The 24,338-nt window shown below is 39.3% G+C and overlaps 2 protein-coding genes across 13 annotated transcripts in view; both read right to left on the reverse strand.

Moving 5' to 3' along the window:
• LOC113113620 (protocadherin alpha-C2-like) overlaps positions 1–24,338 on the reverse strand; it is a 148,362-nt gene that overhangs the window by 31,713 nt on the left and 92,311 nt on the right. The window contains exon 1 of one of the 12 annotated variants that reach the window (XM_026279933.1): positions 21,630–24,276. The exons of 9 other annotated variants lie outside the window; for them this stretch is intronic. In XM_026279933.1, the coding sequence (XP_026135718.1) occupies positions 21,630–24,020 (2,391 nt within the window). In that variant the 5' untranslated portion in view covers positions 24,021–24,276. Of the gene's footprint in view, positions 1–661; positions 3,183–14,067; positions 16,706–21,629; positions 24,277–24,338 lie in introns of those variants that run through there. 2 more of the 12 variants (XM_026279932.1, XM_026279936.1) reach the window with 2 other exon arrangements.
• LOC113113626 (protocadherin alpha-8-like) lies at positions 6,327–21,037 on the reverse strand. Its single transcript, XM_026279986.1, has 2 exons — positions 18,069–21,037; positions 6,327–7,389 (listed from the first exon to the last, which is right to left on the reverse strand). Exons 1-2 carry the CDS (start codon positions 20,493–20,495, stop codon positions 7,381–7,383), a joined length of 2,436 nt encoding a protein of 811 aa, XP_026135771.1. The 5' UTR covers positions 20,496–21,037; the 3' UTR covers positions 6,327–7,380.

Below are 24,338 nucleotides of genomic sequence, written 5' to 3' on the forward strand. Positions count from 1 at the left end.
CCTGCAGTAGGTAAAAAAGAAAAAAGAAAAGAAAAGAAATGTAAAAAAAATAGGTAAAAGGCTTGTGTTCCGTAAAATAGCACTGGCAAATTTAAGCCCAGTAGTAGCATCCTTTTTTGCTGTTTATGTGCCAGAGATCATCCAAGGGGACCACAGAAGCTGGGCATGGCCTCCTTAACCAAAATGACGCAGGCAGAGACAAATCCGTTCCACGTGACAGCTGTTTAACTCATGTTCAGACCTAGAAACAAAAGTAGTAATCTCTGCGTAATACAAGTACAGAACTGGGGGGAAAAGTAATAAAGAAAAAAATAAATAACAATAACAATAAAATAAAAGCTGCAAATATGAGGAATAACTCTTGAAACATATCTGTATAGTTTGGCCGAACATAAAATTTGGTATTCCATATAGGTACCATTAAAATTACTGCTCAATTCCGTACACTGCTGCTGGAAAGATTCAAACTACAAGTATCAGTGTGTTTCAGCACCATGGAGAGCTCTCAGTCTCAGGCAATCTAAAAAGGCCCATGATTATGAAGACGTGTCAGGATTTATGTACTGTAAAAGCACACATAGAAACTAAAAAATAAAATAAATAAATAAATAAATAAATAAATAAATAACTTGACAAATAGAACCCCCCTAGAAAGTCTTACCTTTTCTTTATTAGGAAGTGTTTGTGTTCTTGTAAAAGTGTCTCCTTCATTAATACTGATCAGTTCTGCATCTGCAGGCGGAAATGACGCAGGGAAAACTACTACGTCACTCTTCAGTGTGTCGGAGCTAAAACACACGTCATACTGCGGAGCAGATTTGGAGTAAGACCAGCTCCCATCAGGATGAGTGGTGATCATCGGGGCACTGTACCTGTCCAAACTGCTGTCTGTCCTGTGGCATTTCACAGCTATCAAACTGACGAGACTCAGGAAAAAGATGACGGACATGCACACAATGGCGATCAGCAAATACAGATTTAAATCCGAGAAACTCTCCTCCTTTATCGGCGCATGTCTGAACGGAGTCTTGACGTCACCTGCGCTTTCAACAACCACAACATCAATAGACACAGTCGCTGACAGTGAGGGCTCTCCGTTATCACAAACCAAAATGATCAGCGGGTGAGTTTTCAGGTCATTGTCACTCATTCTCCTCTTAGTCCTGATCTCCCCGCTGCTGGTTCCGACTCGGAACAGATTGTTTCCTTTGGGTTCAGAGATGTGGTAAGACAGCAGTGCGTTGTAACCAGAATCTGCATCTACAGCCCTGATCTTGGCCACAAAGTAGCCCGCATCAGCAGAATAGGGAATGTTCTCCGTGTTAACGGAACCGAGCTCGGAATAGGGCGCGAGAATCCCGGGACTGTTGTCATTCTCATCCAGGATAAACACATTGACAGTCACGTTACTGCTGAGCGGAGGAACACCAGAGTCTGTGGCCTGGACTTTAAACTGAAACGTTTTTGTCTCCTCATAGTCAACTGACTTTAAACTGTGTATAACTCCACTATCAGGGTTTATACTAACAGCAGAATATGTATCTCCAGATTTAAGAAGTGGTTCAAATAATCCATAAGTAATTTTGGAATTTTCATCTAAATCTGGATCAACAGCTGAAAGAGTGTAAATTATCTGGCCTTTAGGGCCATTTTCTTTTACAAAGATATTTACGACAGGATTTGGGAAATGTGGTGGATTGTCATTAACATCAGATACATATACTGTAAACACACGAGTGGCAGAAAGAGGCGGAGTCCCTTCATCTGACGCCATGATTGTGACATTATATCGATCAACACGCTCTCTATCCAACGGCCCATCCACTACAAGAGAATAATAGTTTTTATACGACGACTGTAATTTAAAAGGAACATCACCTACCACTTTCCCATGCGTATTCCCATTCTTTCCCGAGTCTTTGTCCGATATCGTTATCAAAGCAACCGTTGTTTCTTTTTTAGCATCCTCCCTTACTGTGTTCACTTGTGACATTAATGATATTTCTGGCTCATTGTCGTTTAAATCTAAAACCTCTACTAATATTTTACAGTGCGCAGATCGCGGACTCGACCCTTTGTCTTTAGCCTGAGCATGAATCTCATATGCATTGTGTTGCTCAAAATCCACATTGCCCTGCACTGAAATCACGCCGGTGGAAGAGTCCATTTTAAAAACGCTGTTTGCTTTGTCATCGCTGTCTTGGTGCACTAAAGAATAAATAATTTCACTATTCACACCCTCATCTAAATCAGTGGCATTTAGATGTATGATTAATGTTCCCACTGGTGCATTTTCAACAAGCCGCACTTTGTAAAGAGCTTTGCCAAAAACGGGTGCGTTATCATTCACATCTTGCACATTTATGACGATCTGCATTGTACCTGATTTGGGAGGGTTTCCTCCGTCTACAGCAGTCAGTGTGAGGTGAATCACAGGCTGTTTTTCTCGATCTAAAGCTTTCTGCAGTACTAACTCAGACGACACACTCTGCTCTCCTCCGCGTTGTACATCCAGGGAAAAGTGCTCGCTTGGACTCAGCTTGTAATTTTTAACCGAGTTCGCTCCAACGTCAGGGTCAGACGCTCTAGGCAGCTGAAATCGGTCTCCAACAATGGACAATTCTGAGATATTAAATCGCTTAGAATTAATACGAAACGACGGAGCATTGTCATTAATGTCTAAAATTTTTATCTCAATGCGAAACATGTTTAACGGATTATCGACAATGGCTTCTAAATTTATGGAACATTGCGGTGAGGCTGGGCAGAATTCCTCTCTGTCGATCCTTTCGCTGACAAACAGAACACCGGTTTTCAAATTAACCTCAAAATATGTCCTTCCCAAAACTGCGGGGATATGAAACCCGCGTGATTCCAGTTCTTGAACATTCAAATTAAGATCCTTTGCGATATTTCCAACAAACGTCCCCGTATTCACCTCCTCTGAAATGGAATATGCGATCTGGCCTGAAGCTATAGGCAGTAAGCCCAGCAAAACCAGACAAAAAACGGTCCCACCAAGAAGAATTATCGGAGCCATTGCGCACCTATTCAGTAAATATTAATAAAAAAGGTTCATTTTTTTGGTTAAGTTATCCATTCGTTTCAATGCTAACAGCCATACATAAAGACAAAACACATCAAAGCGCATAAGCACGCGCTCAAATGAGACTGAGGAGGAGCCAAAGTGGGCGCGCACAAAATATGCAAAACACTTCAATACTGACACCAAGTGGCTTCAAAAAAAAAAAAAAAAAAAGATAACATGACAATATCAGTTAAAACATACCTTTTCTCATAATCTGTACATTTAAGAAATATGGCAAAAAAATTGTTTTAAGTTATTTTGTATTTTTATTTTTGGCATTTCACAATAGTGTCTGAAAAAAAAAAAGATTTATATGTTATATCTTACCTTTTCTTTATTAGGAAGGGTTTGTGTTCGTGTAAAAGTGTCTCCTCCATTAATACTGATCAGTTCTGCATCTGCAGGCGGAAATGGCGCAGGGAAAACCACTACGTCACTCTTCAGTGTGTCGGAGCTAAAACACACGTCATACTGCTGAGCAGATTTGGAGTAAGACCAGCTCCCATCAGGATGAGTGGTGATCATCGGGGCACTGTACCTGTCCAAACTGCTGTCTGTCCTGTGGCATTTCACAGCTATCAAACTGACGAGACTCAGGAAAAAGATGACGGACACGCACACAATGGCGATCAGCAAATACAGATTTAAATCCGAGAAACTCTCCTCCTTTATCGGCGCGTGTCTGAACGGAGTCTTGACGTCACCTGCGCTTTCAACAACCACAACATCAATAGACACAGTCGCTGACAGTGAGGGCTCTCCATTATCACAAACCAAAATGACCAGCGGGTGAGTTTTCAGGTCATTGTCACTCATTCTCCTCTTAGTCCTGATCTCCCCGCTGCTGGTTCCGACTCGGAACAGATTGTTTCCTTTGGGTTCAGAGATGTGGTAAGACAGCAGTGCATTGTAACCAGAATCTGCATCTACAGCCCTGATCTTGGCCACAAAGTAGCCCGCATCAGCAGAATAGGGAATGTTCTCCGTGTTAACGGAACCGAGCTCGGAATAGGGCGCGAGAATCCCGGGACTGTTGTCATTCTCATCCAGGATAAAAACATTGACAGTCACGTTACTGCTGAGCGGAGGAACACCAGAGTCTGTGGCCTGGACTTTAAACTCAAACGTTTTTATCTCTTCATAGTTAAACGACTGTAAACTGTGTATATCTCCATTGTCAGAGTTTATGTTGATCATGGATGTTACTGGGCCGCTTTTTGAACTTTCCAGTAAAGAATACGTTATCCGAGCATTATCACCTACATCAGGATCAAAAGCAGATACTGTCTGAATAACAGCTCCAATCTGACTGTTTTCTTTCACATAAACATTAATGACGGGCTCTGGGAAGCGCGGCGCGTTGTCATTCACATCAGAAACGTGTACAGTAATGACACTGGTGCTAGAGAGAGGCGGAGTCCCTTCATCAGTAGCTGAGATAGTCACGTTATACTCAGACGCGAGCTCTCGGTCTAAAGGCCCGTTAACAACTAGAGTATAATAATTCTTGTACGACTTCTGAACTTTAAAAGGAGCAGAGCCCTGAATGTTTAAGGTTACCTGTCCGTTTTTACCAGTGTCATAATCAGTTACAGTTATCATTCCAATCATTGTGTCAATCGGAGCATCTTCTTTAACAGTGCTCACTAAAGACGACACAGATATCTCTGGTACGTTGTCATTGACATCCACGACCTCGACCAGTACTTTACAATGTGCCGCCCTCGGGTTATAACCTCTATCTTTTGCTTGTACTCGGAGTTCAATTGCATTCTTCTGCTCGTAATCCACATCTTTTTTTACAGTAATTTCACCTGTTTCTGAGTCTATCGAAAATGCATCAACATTTTTGTCATTGTTGTGATTTACAATTGAATAAATTATTTCACCGTTCACACCCTCATCTAAATCAATTGCTTGAACAGTTATCACGTGAGTACCATGTCCCGCATTTTCTGTTACTTTGGATTTATACAAAGACTTACTGAAAACAGGAATATTGTCATTAACATCCACAACGTAAACAACAATCTCTGTTGTACCAGATTTGGGAGGTTTTCCTCCGTCTACAGCGCTCAGTGTGAGTTGGATCACGGGCTGTTTTTCTCGATCTAAAGCTTTCTGCAGTACTAACTCTGCGGACACACTTTGATCTCCTCCGCTCTGTACATCCAGAGAAAAGTGTTCATTTGGACTCAGTTTGTAGCTCTTTACCGAATTACTCCCCACATCTGCGTCAAACGCGCTCTGCAATGGAAATCTCTCTCCTGGAAAAGCTGATTCGCTGACATTCAAATAAGTAATTGATGTCCGAAATACTGGTGCATTATCATTAATGTCAACAACATTTATTTCAAATCGGTAAATATTCAATGGTGAGCTAATCATGGCTTCTAAAGGCAGGGAACATTTAATATTCTGCTCGCAAATCTCCTCTCGATCAATTCTCTCTCTGACATGGAGAATTCCAGTTTTAGTATTAATATCGAAATACCTCTTGTTCGGTCCTGGAACAATATGAAACCCTTGAACCTCAAGGTCCTGAATATTCAGATTAAAATCCTTCACCAAATTGCCAATTGTAGTGCCTGTGTTTGCTTCCTCCGTCACGGAATACACCAGCTGTCCGCCCGCTATATTCCAAAGCCAACACAAAAAGTACACAGAAATCCAAACCCGAAATCTTGATTGCCCTTTGGATGCCATTGTCTGTAAATCTTCTGAATATGGCCAAATCATTAAAATCCGACACCATAGTATCGGAGGAAACGTTCACACGAAATCACGCATAACAGCAGCTTCCAGACATAATGGCGAATTCTGAACAAAGCATCTCTGCTCCGGAAGCTACAAAATGAGGCGGAGCTTAATGGAGTCAAGAAAATTCTAGTGTTAAATGAAAGACTACTGACATCGTGCGGACCACTGCAAACTCCGTTGTTTTCTAACTAAAATGTTTTGAAATATAGCCACATCATACTGGCTATAATAATAACACTGAACACACACACTTAACAAGACAATTTAATAATTCTGGAAAAATAAACATACAAGACAGGTTGAGAGGACCTGAAACGGACTTATAATACATCTTTTAGAGCAGGGTTTGTTAAACCTTTCCGTTTTTTTTTTTTTTTTTTTCGTCAGCCAAACACCATTGCTTTAAATTATTTACTTAAAGTACCCCCAGTGATCTTTTGTATATATTTCAATAATTTAATGTCACATTTTCTGAATGTCTTATATATATATATATATATGTTTCTTCTTAAAAGTCTTAAAGTTATTATCAGAATTAGTTTACATAGTTACTGTTAATAAAGATATTAAATGCCATTAAAATATAGTAACCAAAAATTATCAGTTATCAGTTTGACCACTGTACTGTTAAAATGTGCTGGAATTGATCAAGACGTATTCATACACACACAGGGATTAAATTGAGAACCTGATTTTCAACAAGTAATAATACACACACACGCGCGCGCACACACACACACACACACACACACACATATATATATGGTGGGTGACTTACAGTATATCTACTAACATGTTTCTAATGTTCAAATAAAGTTCTGATAATAATAATAAACCTAAAATTTCAGTCTTTAAGTATTCTTTCAAGAAAAGGATGAGTCGAAATTATATATTATAGTGATTTATCTGCTTCATAAACAATTATACATAGGCTACTATATTATAGTGTTGGAAATTTTTAGAAGCCACATTAGTTTGCTTTCAACAAAAATTTGCTGCAGGTTTCACATTCGTCTGAAAAAAAAAAAAAAAAAACAGCAGACAGGCTGCATAAAAGTTTTAAGTCTACAGTCCGACAGCAGGTGCTTATGGAGCAGCGGAAAAAGAACTGTTTTCATGGTAACCTCTGTAAACAAAACAGCGCTGCGATCATGAACACTCATTTTTACACATTTCAACCTTATATTTTATATTTCAAAATTGTTTGCTTTAATATTTATGATTTAATTCGAATTTTATGTATTAATGGCTTTTCATCAACTTACGAACCCCCGTAATGAACAGTAGATAAGAACATATGCGTTTTCAGGACCATGGACAGAGTATACCGGTGCAAAACAAGATAAAACTGCAGTTTAAATCTTCGTGCAATGAGAGTAGATTAAATTATGGAGAAATAAGGTAAAACTGATTCGTATTTCCCTCAAACCTGATATGAAAAAACACCCGAATTAGCAATATAGAACACGAAAATTCTAATCAGAAGCACCGGCACTAATTAAATCGTTTTCCTCATGTCACGTGTAATACAATTATCTTACCTTTTCTTTATTAGGAAATGTTTGTGTTCTTGTAAAAGTGTCTCCTCCATTAATACTGATCAGTTCTGCATCTGCAGGCGGAAATGGCGCAGGGAAAACCACTACGTCACTCTTCAGTGTGTCGGAGCTAAAACACACGTCATACTGCTGAGCAGATTTGGAGTAAAACCAGCTCCCATCAGGATGAGTGGTGATCATCGGGGCACTGTACCTGTCCAAACTGCTGTCTGTCCTGTGGCATTTTACAGCTATCAAACTGACGAGACTCAGGAAAAAGATGACGGACACGCACACAATGGCGATCAGCAAATACAGATTTAAATCCGAGAAACTCTCCTCCTTTATCGGCGCGTGTCTGAACGGAGTCTTGACGTCACCTGCGCTTTCAACAACCACAACATCAATAGACACAGTCGCTGACAGTGAGGGCTCTCCATTATCACAAACCAAAATGACCAGCGGGTGAGTTTTCAGGTCATTGTCACTCATTCTCCTCTTAGTCCTGATCTCCCCGCTGCTGGTTCCGATTCGGAACAGATTGTTTCCTTTGGGTTCAGAGATGTGGTAAGACAGCAGTGCATTGTAACCAGAATCTGCATCTACAGCCCTGATCTTGGCCACAAAGTAGCCCGCATCAGCAGAATAGGGAATGTTCTCCGTGTTAACGGAACCGAGCTCGGAATAGGGCGCGAGAATCCCGGGACTGTTGTCATTCTCATCCAGGATAAAAACATTGACAGTCACGTTACTGCTGAGCGGAGGAACACCAGAGTCTGTGGCCTGGACGTTAAACTCAAACGTTTTTATCTCTTCATAGTTAAACGACTGTAAACTGTGTATATCTCCATTCTCAGAGTTTATGTTGATCGTGGATGTTACCGGGCCGCTTTTTGAGCTTTCTAGTAAAGAATACGTTATCCGAGCATTATCACCTACATCAGGATCAAAAGCAGATACTGTATGAATAACAGCTCCAATCTGACTGTTCTCTTTCACATAAACATTAATGACGGGCTCTGGAAAGCGCGGCGCGTTGTCATTCACATCAGAAACGTGTACAGTAATGACACTGGTGCTAGAGAGAGGCGGAGTCCCTTCATCAGTAGCTGTGATAGTCACGTTATACTCAGACGCGAGCTCTCGGTCTAAAGGACCATTAACAACTAAAGTATAATATTTCTTGTATGAGTTTTGAACTTTAAAAGGAGCAGATCCCTGAATCTTCAAAGTTACCTGTCCGTTTTTACCAGAATCACTATCAGTTACAGTAATCATTCCAACCATTGTGTCAATCGGAGCATCTTCTTTTACACTGTTAACCAAAGACGTCACAGATATCTCTGGTATGTTGTCATTGATATCCACAACCTCGACCAATACTTTACAGTGTGCTCCTCTCGGGTTGTTACTTTTATCTTTCGCTTGAACTCGAAGTTCAATCGAACTCTTCTGCTCATAATCTATATAATTTTTTACAGTAATTTCACCCGTTCCTGGATTTATCAAAAAAGAATCTACATTTTTATCAGTATTGTGCTTGACAATTGCATAAATTATTTCACCGTTTACGCCCTCATCTAAATCAACAGCTTGAACCGTTATCACGTGAGTACCAGGCGCCGCATTCTCCGTAATTTTAGCTTTATACAAGGATTTACTGAAAACAGGAATATTATCGTTAACATCCACAACGTTAACTATTATCTCTGTTGTGCCAGATTTTGGAGGTTTTCCTCCATCTACAGCGGTCAGTGTAAGATGAATTACAGCTTGTTTTTCTCGATCTAAAGCTTTCTGCAGTACTAACTCTGCGGACACACTCTGATCTCCTCCGCTCTGTACATCCAGAGAGAAGTGTTCATTTGGACTCAGTTTGTAGCTCTTTAAGGAGTTACTCCCCACATCTGCGTCAAATGCGCTCTGCAATGGAAATCTCTCCCCTGAAATAGTTGATTCGGTAATGTTCAGATGTGTGACTGATGTCTGAAATGCGGGTGCATTGTCATTAATGTCAACAACATTTATCTCAAATCTGTAAATGTTCAATGGTGAGCTAATCATGGCTTCTAAAGGCAGAGAACATTTAATATGCTGCTCGCAAATCTCTTCTCGATCAATTCTCTCTCTGACATGGAAAATTCCAGTTTTAGTATTAATATCGAAATACCTCTTGTTCGGTCCCGGAACAATATGAAACCCTCGAACCTCAAGGTCCTGAATATTCAGATTTAAATCCTTCACCAAATTGCCAATTGTAGTGCCTGTGTTTGCTTCCTCCGTCACTGAATACACCAGCTGTCCGCCCGCTATATTCCAAAGCCAACACAAAAAGTACACAGAAATCCAAACCCGGAATCTTGATTGCCTTTTGGATGCCATTGTCTCTAAATCCTCTGAATATGCCAAAGTCATGTAAATCCAAGAGCATAGTATCTGAGTGTTCACCCGGAATCACGCACTATAGCAGCTTCCAGACATAATGGCGAATTCTGAACAAAGCATCTCTGCTCTGGAAGCTACAAAATGAGGCGGAGCTTAATGGAGTCATGTACAATTATTGTGTAAAATGAAAGGCTAGTGACATCGTGTGGACATCTGCAAACTTCACTGTCGGTTATAGGAGCATGCATTTAAAATAAAATTGATAATGCCTAGAATGGAGGAAGCGTCCACATTGCTATCTAATTATAACTGCCACTGAAAAATATATAGGCTATATTTGATATAAATATTTTATTAATTTAATGGAATTTTTGCATGCTTCGTTTTTTTTTTTTTTTGTAAATTTTTTTTACACACACACACACACACACACACACACACATATATATATATATATATATATATATATATATATATATATAACAAACAAAATAAACAAAATAAAACTCAAAAGCATCATTAAACAATAAACTTCACATTTCAGAAAAGTATGAGTCAAAATTATACATAATAAGCATGCTACTTTATTATTGAAGTATTGACATTTCTAGAATACGCATTACTTTTCCATCTTTAAGTTAAGGTTCACAACAAAATGTTGGCTCAAATTTCATATAGGTCTGAACAAAAACAGCAGACAAGCTAAACAATAAAAAAGCTTCAATCCACTGTCTGACCGCAGGTGCTATGGAACTTAGAAATAGTGATGTTTCTACGGTAACCTCTGTAAACAAAGCAGCGCTGCTCTCATTAAGCTGGGGACACACTACATGACTAGCTGAAACAGACTGACCTCAACACACTTAAGGACTGTTTCCATCGACTGGAGCAGATTTAAGTCTTTGACAATGGCAATGGAGCACAAACCTAATGACTGAATCATTCCGCTCCACAACACACTAAATGACTGGCGCATCACAACTGGACAAATTCTGCCAAACCAAAAAATAAAATAAAATAATAACTCACGAAAACACTGCAGACAACACAGGTGCTTTTACTTATTGAAACGTTAAGGATTGTTTTACTTATGACCTTAATCTAACAGAAAACATTAGTCTGCTATGTTGGTCATCCAAATAAATGTCACAGCAATGTGTCTTGAATAGCTAGGCTATGTTTGGCATTAAGTCCGATGCTACCCTTTCTTTTTGGAATTATTGCTTGAGTATATTTCATAATGTCTTTTCAAATGCCTAGGCCTATGTTTAATTCCCTTAATTATACAATTGCTTGCACAGTCTACACCCCAGTGCCCCAGTGGCACAAAGCAACAAAATACCTCATTATAATCAGTGATGCTGTCTACATTACACATATATATATATAACTGATCACAGAGATTCAGCTCCTTGAGAGCTCTAATGTGCTGGAAAGCTGGTCCAATATTTTACATGGGTCCTACTTCTTGGATTATGCCTTCTTTTGTTCGCAGATATTTTCCTATATTTTTTTATTTTTTTATCCGCAATCTCTATCTTTCTGTTGCTTGGCTCTATCAGTCCTGTACACACACTCTCTCCTCCACATCATGAGTAGACACGACCTTTACTGCTGATTAGGTACATGTTTGTTTTGCTACTCGGCCGACTGCAAACAGCATCTGAGCACATCTGGAACAGACCCGGTCCGACTGTGCACGATCCATCCTCAAGACCAAATTTCATTTATAATCGGCCTGACAATAGTGTAGTGTGTAGACTACTATATTTACACATTTAAACCTTAAATAAATACATTTAAATAAATGCATATTTTGATCATCCAATTCTTATGTAATAAAAATTGCTTTTTCATCAACTCACGAACATACTGTTTGCGTTTTCAGCACCATGGACAGAGTAGGTCAGTGCAGATGCTAAAACAGAATTTTAAACCTTTGTGCAACCACAGTAGATTATGTTAGGTAGAAATAAGGTAACACTGATTCTTATTTACCCTCCAAGTCTATATAAAATCACCTGAATTAGCGATATAAAGCGGGTCAAATAACCATCGAACACGTCACCATTTTGCTAATATATTTAAAAGATGCTGTTGACTTTAAATTTTCACAAGATGTCAGTAATAACCCAAATTATCCACATATACAAAGAAAACAAAACAAATAAATTATGTGTAATAAAATGTAATGACACAGGGAAAAAGTATTGAACACGAAGAAAGGGAGGTGACAAAAGGCTTGGAAAGTCAAGACACCAGCTGTAATGTTTCAGTAACTAGAAATCAATCCTGCGCCTTGTAAGTGGAAATTAATATTAACTGGTTCAGTCCAAACACCTACAGCACCAGGATGATGAAGATGAAACAAGGGTGTACATTTCACTGAGACAATAATCCCAAACACAGCAAAGAAAACTGTCAATTGATTTCAGAAAAAAAAAAGAAAATAAAGCTGCTAGAATGACCCAGCCAATCAACTGACTTGAATCCAAAAGAAAATAAGAACAGAGTTCATAGAAAAGGTCCACAGAACCTTAGAGCTTCTTAGAGCTGTCATCACCAACAAAGGCTTGTGTACAAAGTATTTAATACATTTTAGTAGTTGAATATGTTGTTCCTGTGTCATTACACTTTATTACGCATAACTTAATATCAGATTTTTTATTTTTTTTTACATGGATTACTATGGTTATTACCTACATCTGGTGAGAATGTCATGTCAACAGCACTTTAAAAACATTTACTGTTAAAATTGGTGAAGGGTTCAATACTTATTTTACTCGCTGGGTAGCATGAGAAAAAAAAATCTAAGTAGAAACAGCAGCTCCAATTAAAGCATTTTCTTCACCTGTAACAAAATGAAAGAGCTCTTGGACAATCTAAAAAGGTCCATGATTATGCAGAAGTGTCATGAAATACTTGGAACTACACTCACCTAAAGGATTATTAGGAACACCATACTAATTCTTTGTTTGACCCCCTTTCGCCTTCACAACTGCCTTAATACTACGTGGCATTGATTCAACAAGGTGCTGAAAGCATTCCTTAGAAATATTGGCCCATATTGATAGGATAGCATCTTGCAGTTGATGGAGATTTGAGGGATGCACATCCAGAGCACGAAGCTCCCGTTTCACCACATCCCAAATATGCTCTATTGGGTTGAGATCTGGTGACTGTGGGGGCCATTTTAGTACAGTGAACTCATTGTCATGTTCAAGAAACCAGTTTGAAATGATTCGAGCTTTGTGAGATGGTGCATTATCCTCCTGGAAGTAGCCATCAGAGGATGGGTACATGGTGGTCATAAAGGGATGGACATGGTCAGAAACAATTCTCAGGTAGGCTGTGGCATTTAAACAATGCCCAGTTGGTCCTAAGGGACCTAAAGTGTGCCAAGACCTTCCCCCACACCATTACACCACCACCACCAGCCGGCACAGTGGTAACAAGGCATGATGGATCCATGTTCTCATTCTGTTTACGCCAAATTCTGACTCTACCACCTGACCGTCTCAACAGAAATCGAGACTCATTAGACCAGGCAACATTTTTCCAGTCTTCAACTGTCCAATTTTGGTGAGCTCATGCAAATTGTACCCTCTTTTTACTATTTGTAGTGGAGATGAGTGGTACCCGGTGGGGCCTTCTCCTGTTGCAGCCCATCTGCCTCAAGGTTGTGTGTGTTGTGGCTTCACAAATGCTTTGCTGCATACCTCGGTTGTAATGAGTGGTAATTTCAGTCAAAGTTGCTCTTCTATCAGCTTGAATCAGTCGGCCCATTCTCCTCTGACCTCTAGCAGCAACAAGGCATTTTTGCCAACACAAGACTACTGCATACTGGATGTTTTTCCCTTTTCACACCATTCTTTGTAAACCCTAGAAATGGTTGTGCGTGAAAATCCCAGTAACTGAGCAGATTGTGAAATACTCAGACCGGCCAGTCTGGCACCAAGAGCCATGCCAGGCTCAAAATTGCTTAAATCACCTTTCTTTACCATTCTGACATTCAGTTTTGGAGTTCAGGAGATTGTCTTGAACAGGACCACACCCATAAATGCATTGAAGCAACTGCCATGTGATTGGTTGATTAGATAATTGCATTAATGAGAAATTGAACAGGTATTCCTAATAATCCCTTAGGTGAGTGTATATGAAAGCTCACATAGGAACTTATTAGGGAGAAAAAAAATTAATATATTATATATATATATATATATATATATATATATATATATATATATATACATATATATCTTAACTTACAAATAGAGCCCCCCTAGAAAGGCTTACCTTTTCTTTATTGGGAAGTGTTTGTGTTCTTGTAAAAGTGTCTCCTCCATTAATACTGATCAGTTCTGCATCTGCAGGCGGAAATGGCGCAGGGAAAACCACCACGTCACTCTTCAGTGTGTCGGAGCTAAAACACACGTCATACTGCTGAGCAGATTTGGAGTAAGACCAGCTCCCATCAGGGTGAGTAGTGATCATCGGGGCACTGTACCTGCCCAAATTGCTGTCTGTCCTGTGGCATTTTACAGCTACCAAACTGATGAGACTCAGGAAAAAGATGACGGACACGCACACAATGGCGATCAGCAGATACAGATTTAAATCCGAGAAACTCTCCTCCTTTATCGGCGCGTGTCTGAACGGAGTCTTGACGTCACCTGCGCTTTCAACAACCACAACATCAATAGACACAGTCGCTGACAGTGAGGGCTCTCCGTTATCACAAACCAAAATGACCAGCGGGTGAGTTTTCAGGTCATTGTCACTCATTCTCCTCTTAGTCCTGATCTCCCCGCTGCTGGTTCCGACTCGAAACAGATTGTTTCCTTTGGGTTCAGAGATGTGGTAAGACAGCAGTGCATTGTAACCAGAATCTGCATCTACAGCCCTGATCTTGGCCACAAAGTAGCCCGCATCAGCAGAATAGGGAATGTTCTCCGTGTTAACGGAACCGAGCTCGGAATAGGGCGCGAGAATCCCGGGACTGTTGTCATTCTCATCCAGGATAAAAACATTGACAGTCACGTTACTGCTGAGCGGAGGAACACCAGAGTCTGTGGCCTGAACTTTAAACTCAAACGTTTTTATCTCCTCATAGTTAAACGACTGTAAACTGTGTATATCTCCACTCTCAGAGTTTATGTTGATCATGGATGTTACTGGGCCGCTTTTTGAGCTTTCCAGTAAAGAATATGTTATCCGAGCATTATCACCTACATCAGGATCAAAAGCAGATACTGTATGAATAACAGCCCCAATCTGACTGTTCTCTTTCACATAAACATTAATGACGGGCTCTGGAAAGCGCGGCGCGTTGTCATTCACATCAGACACGTGTACAGTAATGACACTGGTGCTAGAGAGAGGCGGAGTCCCTTCATCAGTAGCTGAGATAATCACGTTATACTCAGACGCGCGCTCTCGGTCTAAAGGACCGTTAACAACTAAAGTATAATATTTCTTGTATGAGTTTTGAACTTTAAAAGGAGCAGATCCCTGAATCTTCAAAGTTACCTGTCCGTTTTTACCAGAATCACTATCAGTTACAGTAATCATTCCAACCATTGTGTCAATCGGAGCATCTTCTTTTACACTGTTAACCAAAGACGTCACAGATATCTCTGGTATGTTGTCATTGATGTCCACAACCTCGACCAATACTTTACAGTGTGCTCCTCTCGGGTTGTTACTTTTATCTTTCGCTTGTATTTGGAGTTCTATTGCAGTACTCTGCTCATAATCAACGTTTTTTTGCACAGTAATTTCACCTGTTTCAGGGTTTATCGAAAATGCATTTACATTTTTGTCATTGTCGTGGTTGACAACTGCATAAATAATATCACCGTTTACGCCCTCGTCTAAATCAACAGCTTGAACAGTTATCACGTGAGTACCAGGCGCCGCATTCTCACTGATTCGAGCTTTGTACAAAGACTTACTGAAAACAGGAATATTATCATTAATATCCACAACATTAACAACAATCTGCATTGTACCAGATTTGGGAGGTTTTCCTCCGTCTACAGCGCTCAGTGTGAGTTGGATCACGGGCTGTTTCTCTCGATCTAAAGATTTCTGCAGCACTAATTCAGCAGACACACTCTGTTCTCCTCCGCTCTGTACATCGAGAGAAAAGTGCTCATTCGGACTGAGTTTGTAGCTCTTTACCGTATTAACTCCAACATCACTATCAAATGCTCTGTTTAACGGAAACCTCTCCCCCGGAAAAGCGGATTCGCTGACATTCAGATGTGTTACTGATGTCCGAAATACGGGTGCATTATCATTAATGTCAATAACATTTATTTCAAATCGGTAAATATTCAATGGTGAGCTAATCATGGCTTCTAAAGGCAGAGAACATTTAATATTCTGTTCGCAAATCTCCTCTCGATCAATTCTCTCTCTGACATGGAGAATTCCAGTTTTAGTATTAATATCGAAATACCTCTTGTTCGGTCCCGGAACAATATGAAACCCTCGAACCTCAATGTCCTGAATATTCAGATTTAAATCCTTCACCAAATTGCCAATTGTAGTGCCTGTGTTTGCTTCCTCCGTCACTGAATACACCAGCTGTCCGCCCGCTATATTCCAAAGCCAACACAAAAAGTACACAGAAATCCAAACCCGGAATCTTGATTGCCCTTTGGATGCCATTGTCTCTAAATCTTCTGAATATGCCAAACTCATAAAAATCCGACAGCATAGTATCGGAGGAAACGTTCACACGAAATCACGCATAACAGCAGCTTCCAGACATAATGGCGAATTCTGAACAAAGCATCTCTGCTCCGGAAGCTACAAAATGAGGCGGAGCTTAATGGAGTCATGTAAAATTATTGTGTAAAATGAAAGACTACTGACATCGTGCGGACATCTGCAAACCACACTTTTTCTAATTGAAATATTTTGATTTGATTAAATTATTGGTTATATGAGCATACAATATATTTAATGTGTCCACATCATACTGGCTATCGTAAAAAAAAGGGGGGGGGGGGGGTACAAGACAGGTTAAGAAGACCGGAAACAGATATATTAGTTCTTTTGCAGGGGTTACCAAAAGGTTTGTTGTTGTTGTTGTTGTTGTTTGTTTGTTTTTTTGCCAGCTGAGCACTTTGGCTTTGATTATTTACTTAAAATAGCCCCTGCGATTTTAAGTAAACATTTCAATAACCCAATGGCACATTTTGTTGCATTTCTATTTCAAAACCATTTATTTTATTAACAACTTTAAAGTTTTTTTATCAGAATAAGTTTACATAGCTATTGGTATTCGAGATTCAAAATGCCATGAAAATTTAATCACGATTATAGTAACCAAAATGAACAGAGTTATCAGTATCATCACTGTATTGTTCAAATGTGCTGGAAATGTTTAAGTACTCACACACAGAGAATTTTTCTGAAAATCAACAAATTTTAAACAAATAAAAAATAATGGTTCGGTGACTTGCAGCATAAAATGTATTCGGCTAGCATTTATCACGTTCAAAAAAAAAAAAAAAAAAAAAAAAAAAAAAAAAAATATATATATATATATATATATATATATATAAATATATATATATACAATTTCAGGCTTTATATATATATATATATATATATATATATATATATATATATATATATATATATATATATATATATATATATATATATATAATTTTTTTTTTTTATTATTTTTTTTTTAAAGAAAAGGATTAGTCAAAATTATACATTGTAGGAATTTTATCTGCTTCATAAACAATTCTACATACTCTATTATTATGTTTTCCATTTACAAATTAAGAGTTACATAATATTTTGGTCCAAAACCACCAAACAAAAACATCAGACAGGCTGAATAAAAGCATATATTCACTGTCTGATAGCAGGTGATTATGAAATAGCAGAAAAGAGCGGTTTTCACGTAACATTTGCTAACAAAGCAGCGTGATTTTTTTCAAAATGATTTATTAAATTATATTATTATGATTTATTTATTTTTAATGAATAGCTTTTCAAACACTTAAGAACCCCTTGATGAACCCCTAGATACGAACATTTGCGTTTTCAGCACCATGGACAGAGTTTGTCAGTAGGCTACGAAAGATAAAACTGCAGTTTAAACCTTCACGCAACCAGAGTATATTAATTTAGGGAGAAATAAAGTAAAACTAATTCTTATTTCCCATCAAACCTTAAATAAAATCCCCTAAATAAGCAATACAGAGTGAGACAATGTCGAAGTAGAAACAGCAGCTCTAAATAAAGCTCACATAATATAATCATCTTACCTTTTCTTTATTAGGAAATGTTTGTGTTCTTGTAAAAGTGTCTCCTCCATTAATACTGATCAGTTCTGCATCTGCAGGCGGAAATTGCGCAGGGAAAACCACTACGTCACTCTTCAGTGTGTCGGAGCTAAAACACACGTCATACTGCTGAGCAGATTTGGAGTAAAACCAGCTCCCATCAGGGTGAGTGGTGATCATCGGGGCGCTGTACCTGTCCAAACTGCTGTCTGTCCTGTGGCATTTTACAGCTATCAAACTGATGAGACTCAGGAAAAAGATGACGGACACGCACACAATGGCGATCAGCAAATACAGATTTAAATCCGAGAAACTCTCCTCCTTTATCGGCGCGTGTCTGAACGGAGTCTTGACGTCACCTGCGCTTTCAGCAACCACAACATCAATAGACACAGTCGCTGACAGTGAGGGCTCTCCATTATCACAAACCAAAATGACCAGCGGGTGAGTTTTCAGGTCATTGTCACTCATTCTCCTCTTAGTCCTGATCTCCCCGCTGCTGGTTCCGACTCGGAACAGATTGTTTCCTTTGGGTTCAGAGATGTGGTAAGACAGCAGCGCATTGTAACCAGAATCTGCATCTACAGCCCTGATCTTGGCCACAAAGTAGCCCGCATCAGCAGAATAGGGAATGTTCTCCGTGTTAACGGAACCGAGCTCGGAATAGGGCGCGAGAATCCCGGGACTGTTGTCATTCTCATCCAGGATAAAAACATTGACAGTCACGTTACTGCTGAGCGGAGGAACACCAGAGTCTGTGGCCTGAACTTTAAAATAAAATGTTTTTATCTCTTCATAGTTAAACGACTGTAAACTGTGTATATCTCCACTCTCAGAGTTTATGTTGATCATGGATGTTACTGGGCCGCTTTTTGAGCTTTCTAGTAAAGAATACGTTATCCGAGCATTATCACCTACATCAGGATCAAAAGCAGATACTGTATGAATAACAGCTCCAGTCTGACTGTTCTCTTTCACATAAACATTAATGACGGGCTCTGGAAAGCGCGGCGCGTTGTCATTCACATCAGAAACGTGTACAGTAATGACACTGGTGCTAGAGAGAGGCGGAGTCCCTTCATCAGTAGCTGTGATAGTCACGTTATACTCAGACGCGTGCTCTCTGTCTAGAGGTCCGTTAACAACTAAAGTATAATAATTCTTGTACGACTTCTGAACTTTAAAAGGAGCAGAGCCCTGAATGTTCAAAGTTACCTGTCCGTTTTTACCAGCATCACTATCAGTTACAGTAATCATTCCAACCATTGTGTCAATTGGAGCATCTTCTTTTACACTGTTAACCAAAGATGTTACAGAAATTTTTGGAACATTATCGTTAATGTCAACAATTTCCAGTAGCACTTTACAAAGAGCGGCTCTAGGTTTATGCCCTTTATCTTTTGCTTGCACACGGAGCTCCACCGCATTTTTTCTTTCGTAATCGACATCACCTTTCACTGTAATCTCGCCAGTTTCAGGATTTATTGAAAATGAATCGACATTTTTATCATTATCTTGGTTAATTAAACCATAAACAATCTGACCATTTACACCCTCATCTGGGTCACTGGCCTGAACTGTAACAACAGGGGTACCGGGTGGCGAGTTTTCATTTACGAGAGCTTTATACAATGATTTACTGAAAACAGGAATGTTGTCGTTAACATCTTCAACATTTACAATTATTTGCATTGTTCCTGATCTCGGAGGTTTTCCTCCATCTACAGCGATGAGTGTGAGCTGAACAAATGGCTGTTTTTCTCGATCTAAAGCTTTCTGCAGCACTAATTCAGCAGACACACTCGGATCTCCTCCGCTCTGAACATCGAGAGAAAAGTGGTCATTCGGACTCAGTTTGTAGCTCTTTACCGAATTACTGCCCACATCTGCGTCAAACGCGCTCGGCAGTGCGAACTGCTCCCCTGGAAAAGCTGATTCTGAAATATTTAGTGTTGTCTTTGATATACGAAATAATGGTGGATTATCATTAATATCTAGTACGTTTACCTCAAATCTATATATATTCAAAGGCGAGTTAACAATTGCTTCTAAAGGTACTGAACACTTCACATTCTGCTCACATAGCTCCTCTCGGTCTATTTTCTCCTTAACGTGAAGAACACCCGTCTTTAAATTCAAATCGAAATACCTTCGGTTGGATTCCGAAACGATTTGAAATCCACGTCTTTCAATGTCCTGTAAATTCATGTTAAAATCCTTAGCTAAATTTCCAATTGCCGTGCCAGGGTTTACCTCCTCCGTTATGGAATAAACAATCTGCCCATCTGTAATAATCCCGAATCGAAGAAACGCACTGAAAAATATCCACACGTTCAAAATATGTCCCTCTGTTAAAGCCATTTTACCAAACATTGCCGTGTATGTTAAATCACCGAAATTCTTCCGCATGACTGTAAAATGCTTTCTGCTAAATCCACGAGTGGACTGTTTCCCAGAACAATGGCGTATGACTAACAAAGCCCATATCCAGGAAGACAGAACATGAAAAATAGGAGGAGCCCAATCTTGTCAGGAATGCAAAAACAACGAGCAGATACTGACATCGCGAGGATAAAACGGAGCATCACATCAAGAAAAAAAAGAAACAAAATGTTTCAACCAACTAGATGGATGGATGGATAGAAAAGTCAAATGTTTACTCAAACAGCACAACGAGACACAAAAATAAAAACTACTGGAAGGAAGCAAAGCCTAATTAATGCAGACGAAAAGTGGCTTTAAAAAACTTGATACGTGTGTAAAGAGAAAGTTTGCTCTGCATGCCTCTTAAATTAAACAGTTTACATTCAGCTAAATGTATCCCCTTGTACGAAAAAAAGTAGACTGATTGATTGATTGTTTGTATTACATAAATAAAATTAAATATTTAGTTCCAAGATAAAAACGCATTACACGTGTTATAAGAAAGGACAAGAAACGGTAACACTTTAGAATAAGGTTCCATTAGTTAATGTTAGTTAATGTATTAATTAACATGAACAAACAATGAATAATACATTTATTACTGTATTTATTCATCTTCGTTAATGTTAGTTAATGAAAATACAGTTATTCATTGTTAGTTCATGGTAATTCACAGTGCATTAACTAATGTTAACAAGCACAACTTTTGATTTAAATAATGCATTAGTAAATGTTGAAATTAACATGAACTAAGACTTATAAATGATGTAGAAGGATTGTTCTTGCTTAGTTCATGTTAACGAAAGTAGTTAACTAACATTAACTAATGGAACCTTATTCTAAAGTGTTACCCAAGAAACTGTTACCTTTGGATGCAAACTGTTCAGCAGCACGATGAGCTCCAGTTATAAACAACAATAAACAATGTAGAACAATGCAATGTTCATCATGTCTATCGTGTTTCATCGGCACTCAAATCAGCTAAAACCTACAATATTTGTAACTATACACTAAATATTAAATAATCTAGACAGCAGAAAGAAGGACAATTATATATTTAACTCAAAACCATAACACTTAATTTACCAGTGAAACGAAATATGTAATCATTTATCTTACCTTTTCTTTATTAGGAAGTGTTTGTGTTCTTGTAAAAGTGTCTCCTCCATTAATACTGATCAGTTCTGCATCTGCAGGCGGAAATGACGCAGGGAAAACCACTACGTCACTCTTCAGTGTGTCGGAGCTAAAACACACGTCATACTGCTGAGCAGATTTGGAGTAAGACCAGCTCCCATCAGGATGAGTGGTGATCATAGGGGCACTGTACCTGTCCAAACTGCTGTCTGCCCTGTGGCATTTTACAGCTATCAAACTGATGAGACTCAGGAAAAAGATGACGGACACGCACACAATGGCGATCAGCAAATACAGATTTAAATCCGAGAAACTCTCCTCCTTTATCGGCGCGTGTCTGAACGGAGTCTTGACGTCACCTGCGCTTTCAACAACCACAACATCAATAGACACAGTCGCTGACAGTGAGGGATCTCCATTATCACAAACCAAAATGACCAGCGGGTGAGTTTTCAGGTCATTGTCACTCATTCTCCTCTTAGTCCTGATCTCCCCGCTGCTGGTTCCGACTCGGAACAGATTGTTTCCTTTGGGTTCAGAGATGTGGTAAGACAGCAGCGCATTGTAACCAGAATCTGCATCTACAGCCCTGATCTTGGCCACAAAGTAGCCCGCATCAGCAGAATAGGGAATGTTCTCCGTGTTAACGGAACCGAGCTCGGAATAGGGCGCGAGAATCCCGGGACTGTTGTCATTCTCATCCAGGATAAAAACATTGACAGTCACGTTACTGCTGAGCGGAGGAACACCAGAGTCTGTGGCCTGGACTTTAAACTCAAACGTTTTTATCTCTTCATAGTTAAACGACTGTAAACTGTGTATATCTCCATTCTCAGAGTTTATGTTGATCATGGATGTTACTGGGTCGCTTTTTGAACTTTCTAGTAAAGAATATGTTATCCGAGCATTATCACCTACATCAGGATCAAAAGCAGATACTGTCTGAATAACAGCTCCAATCTGACTGTTCTCTTTCACATAAACATTAATGACGGACTCTGGAAAGCGCGGCGCGTTGTCATTCACATCAGAAACGTGTACAGTAATGACACTGGTGCTAGAGAGAGGCGGAGTCCCTTCATCAGTAGCTGTGATAGTCACGTTATACTCAGACGCGAGCTCTCTGTCTAATGGCCCGTCTACAATCAGAGAATATTTATTCTTATAAGTATTCTGTATACAAAAAGGTGCAGAATATTGTATTTTAAGAATAACTGCACCGTTTTTTCCCGCGTCTTTGTCTTTCACGCTGATCAATCCCACCATTGTACCTGCAGCAGCGTCCTCTCTCACTGTTTCAGTAAGAGATGTTACTGAAAGTTCAGGTACATTATCATTAACATCAATAATTTCAACTAATACTTTGCAATATGCAGCCCTTGGTTTCGGGCCTTTATCTTTAGCTTGGACACGAATTTCTACGGCATTCCTTGCTTCGTAATCAATATTCCCTTTAATAGAAATTATGCCACTGACAGAATCAATGGTAAAAGCGTTAGCAATATTGTCATCGTCATCACTGCGAATAAATGAATAAATTTTTTCTCCATTCAAACCCTCGTCAGCGTCACTAGCATGGACGGTGACAACAGAAGTGCCAGGATGCGCATTTTCCATTACTCTTGTTTTGTAAAGAGATTTACTAAATACAGGGATGTTATCGTTTGCATCCTCCACATTAATAATAATTTGTGTAGTTCCGGATTTTGGAGGTTTTCCTCCGTCTACAGCGGTCAATGTGAGCTGAAGAACAGGCTGTTTCTCTCGGTCTAAAGCTTTCTGCAGCACTAATTCAGCGGACACACTCTGTTCTCCTCCGCTTTGAACATCCAGAGAAAAATGTTCACTCGGACTCAGCTTGTAGCTCTTCACCGAATTACTGCCCACATCCGCATCAAACGCACTTGGTAATGTAAATCTCTCACCCGGGAAAGCTGATTCTGCGATATTTAGCTCTGTCTTTGGTGACTTAAAGGTAGGAATATTATCGTTTATGTCTAAAACATTCACCTCAAGTCGATACATGTTTAAGGGGGAATTAACAATAGCCTCTAATTCCAGAGAGCATTTGCTGCTTCTTCCGCATAACTGTTCTCTGTCTATTGTCTCTTTGACGAGAAGAACACCACTTTTTAAATTAATACTGAAATACCTTTTGTTTGGGCCTGAAACGATCTGAAGCCTTCGATGCTCTAATTCTTGAAGATTTAGATTCAAATCTTTTGCTATATTTCCCACTGTAGTTCCCGGATCAGCCTCCTCCGATACCGAATACACGATCTGCCCATCAGTAATATTCCAAACTGAAAACATTGCAATAAAATACATCGACCATTTAAATCCATGTTTCGACATTTTTATAATTCCTTCCATAAATTAATCTCATCCATTCGGTGATTTAACAACACGACGTCGTAATTCCGCACAGCTCCAGCAAAAACATAGACAGTAAAGTGGCCTTTGGTGAACAAAAGCCCCACGTGATTAACTGAACCCTCCCTAACAGAGGAGGAGCTTTGCATTGCTGGGGTGAGAGACATCCCGGTCTCTAACGACACCGCGCGGACAAATAGAGGCGAAGAAGATAATCCAGTACAAAGAGACCGAATGTTTTACAATCACAATAGAAGAATTTAAAACTATTTAAATTTATCATTGTATTATTGTACAATGTTATTAATGGATGATTAC

The sequence above is a fragment of the Carassius auratus genome, chromosome 14, assembly GCF_003368295.1.
Source record: "Carassius auratus strain Wakin chromosome 14, ASM336829v1, whole genome shotgun sequence".
NCBI classification, from domain to species: domain Eukaryota; kingdom Metazoa; phylum Chordata; class Actinopteri; order Cypriniformes; family Cyprinidae; genus Carassius; species Carassius auratus.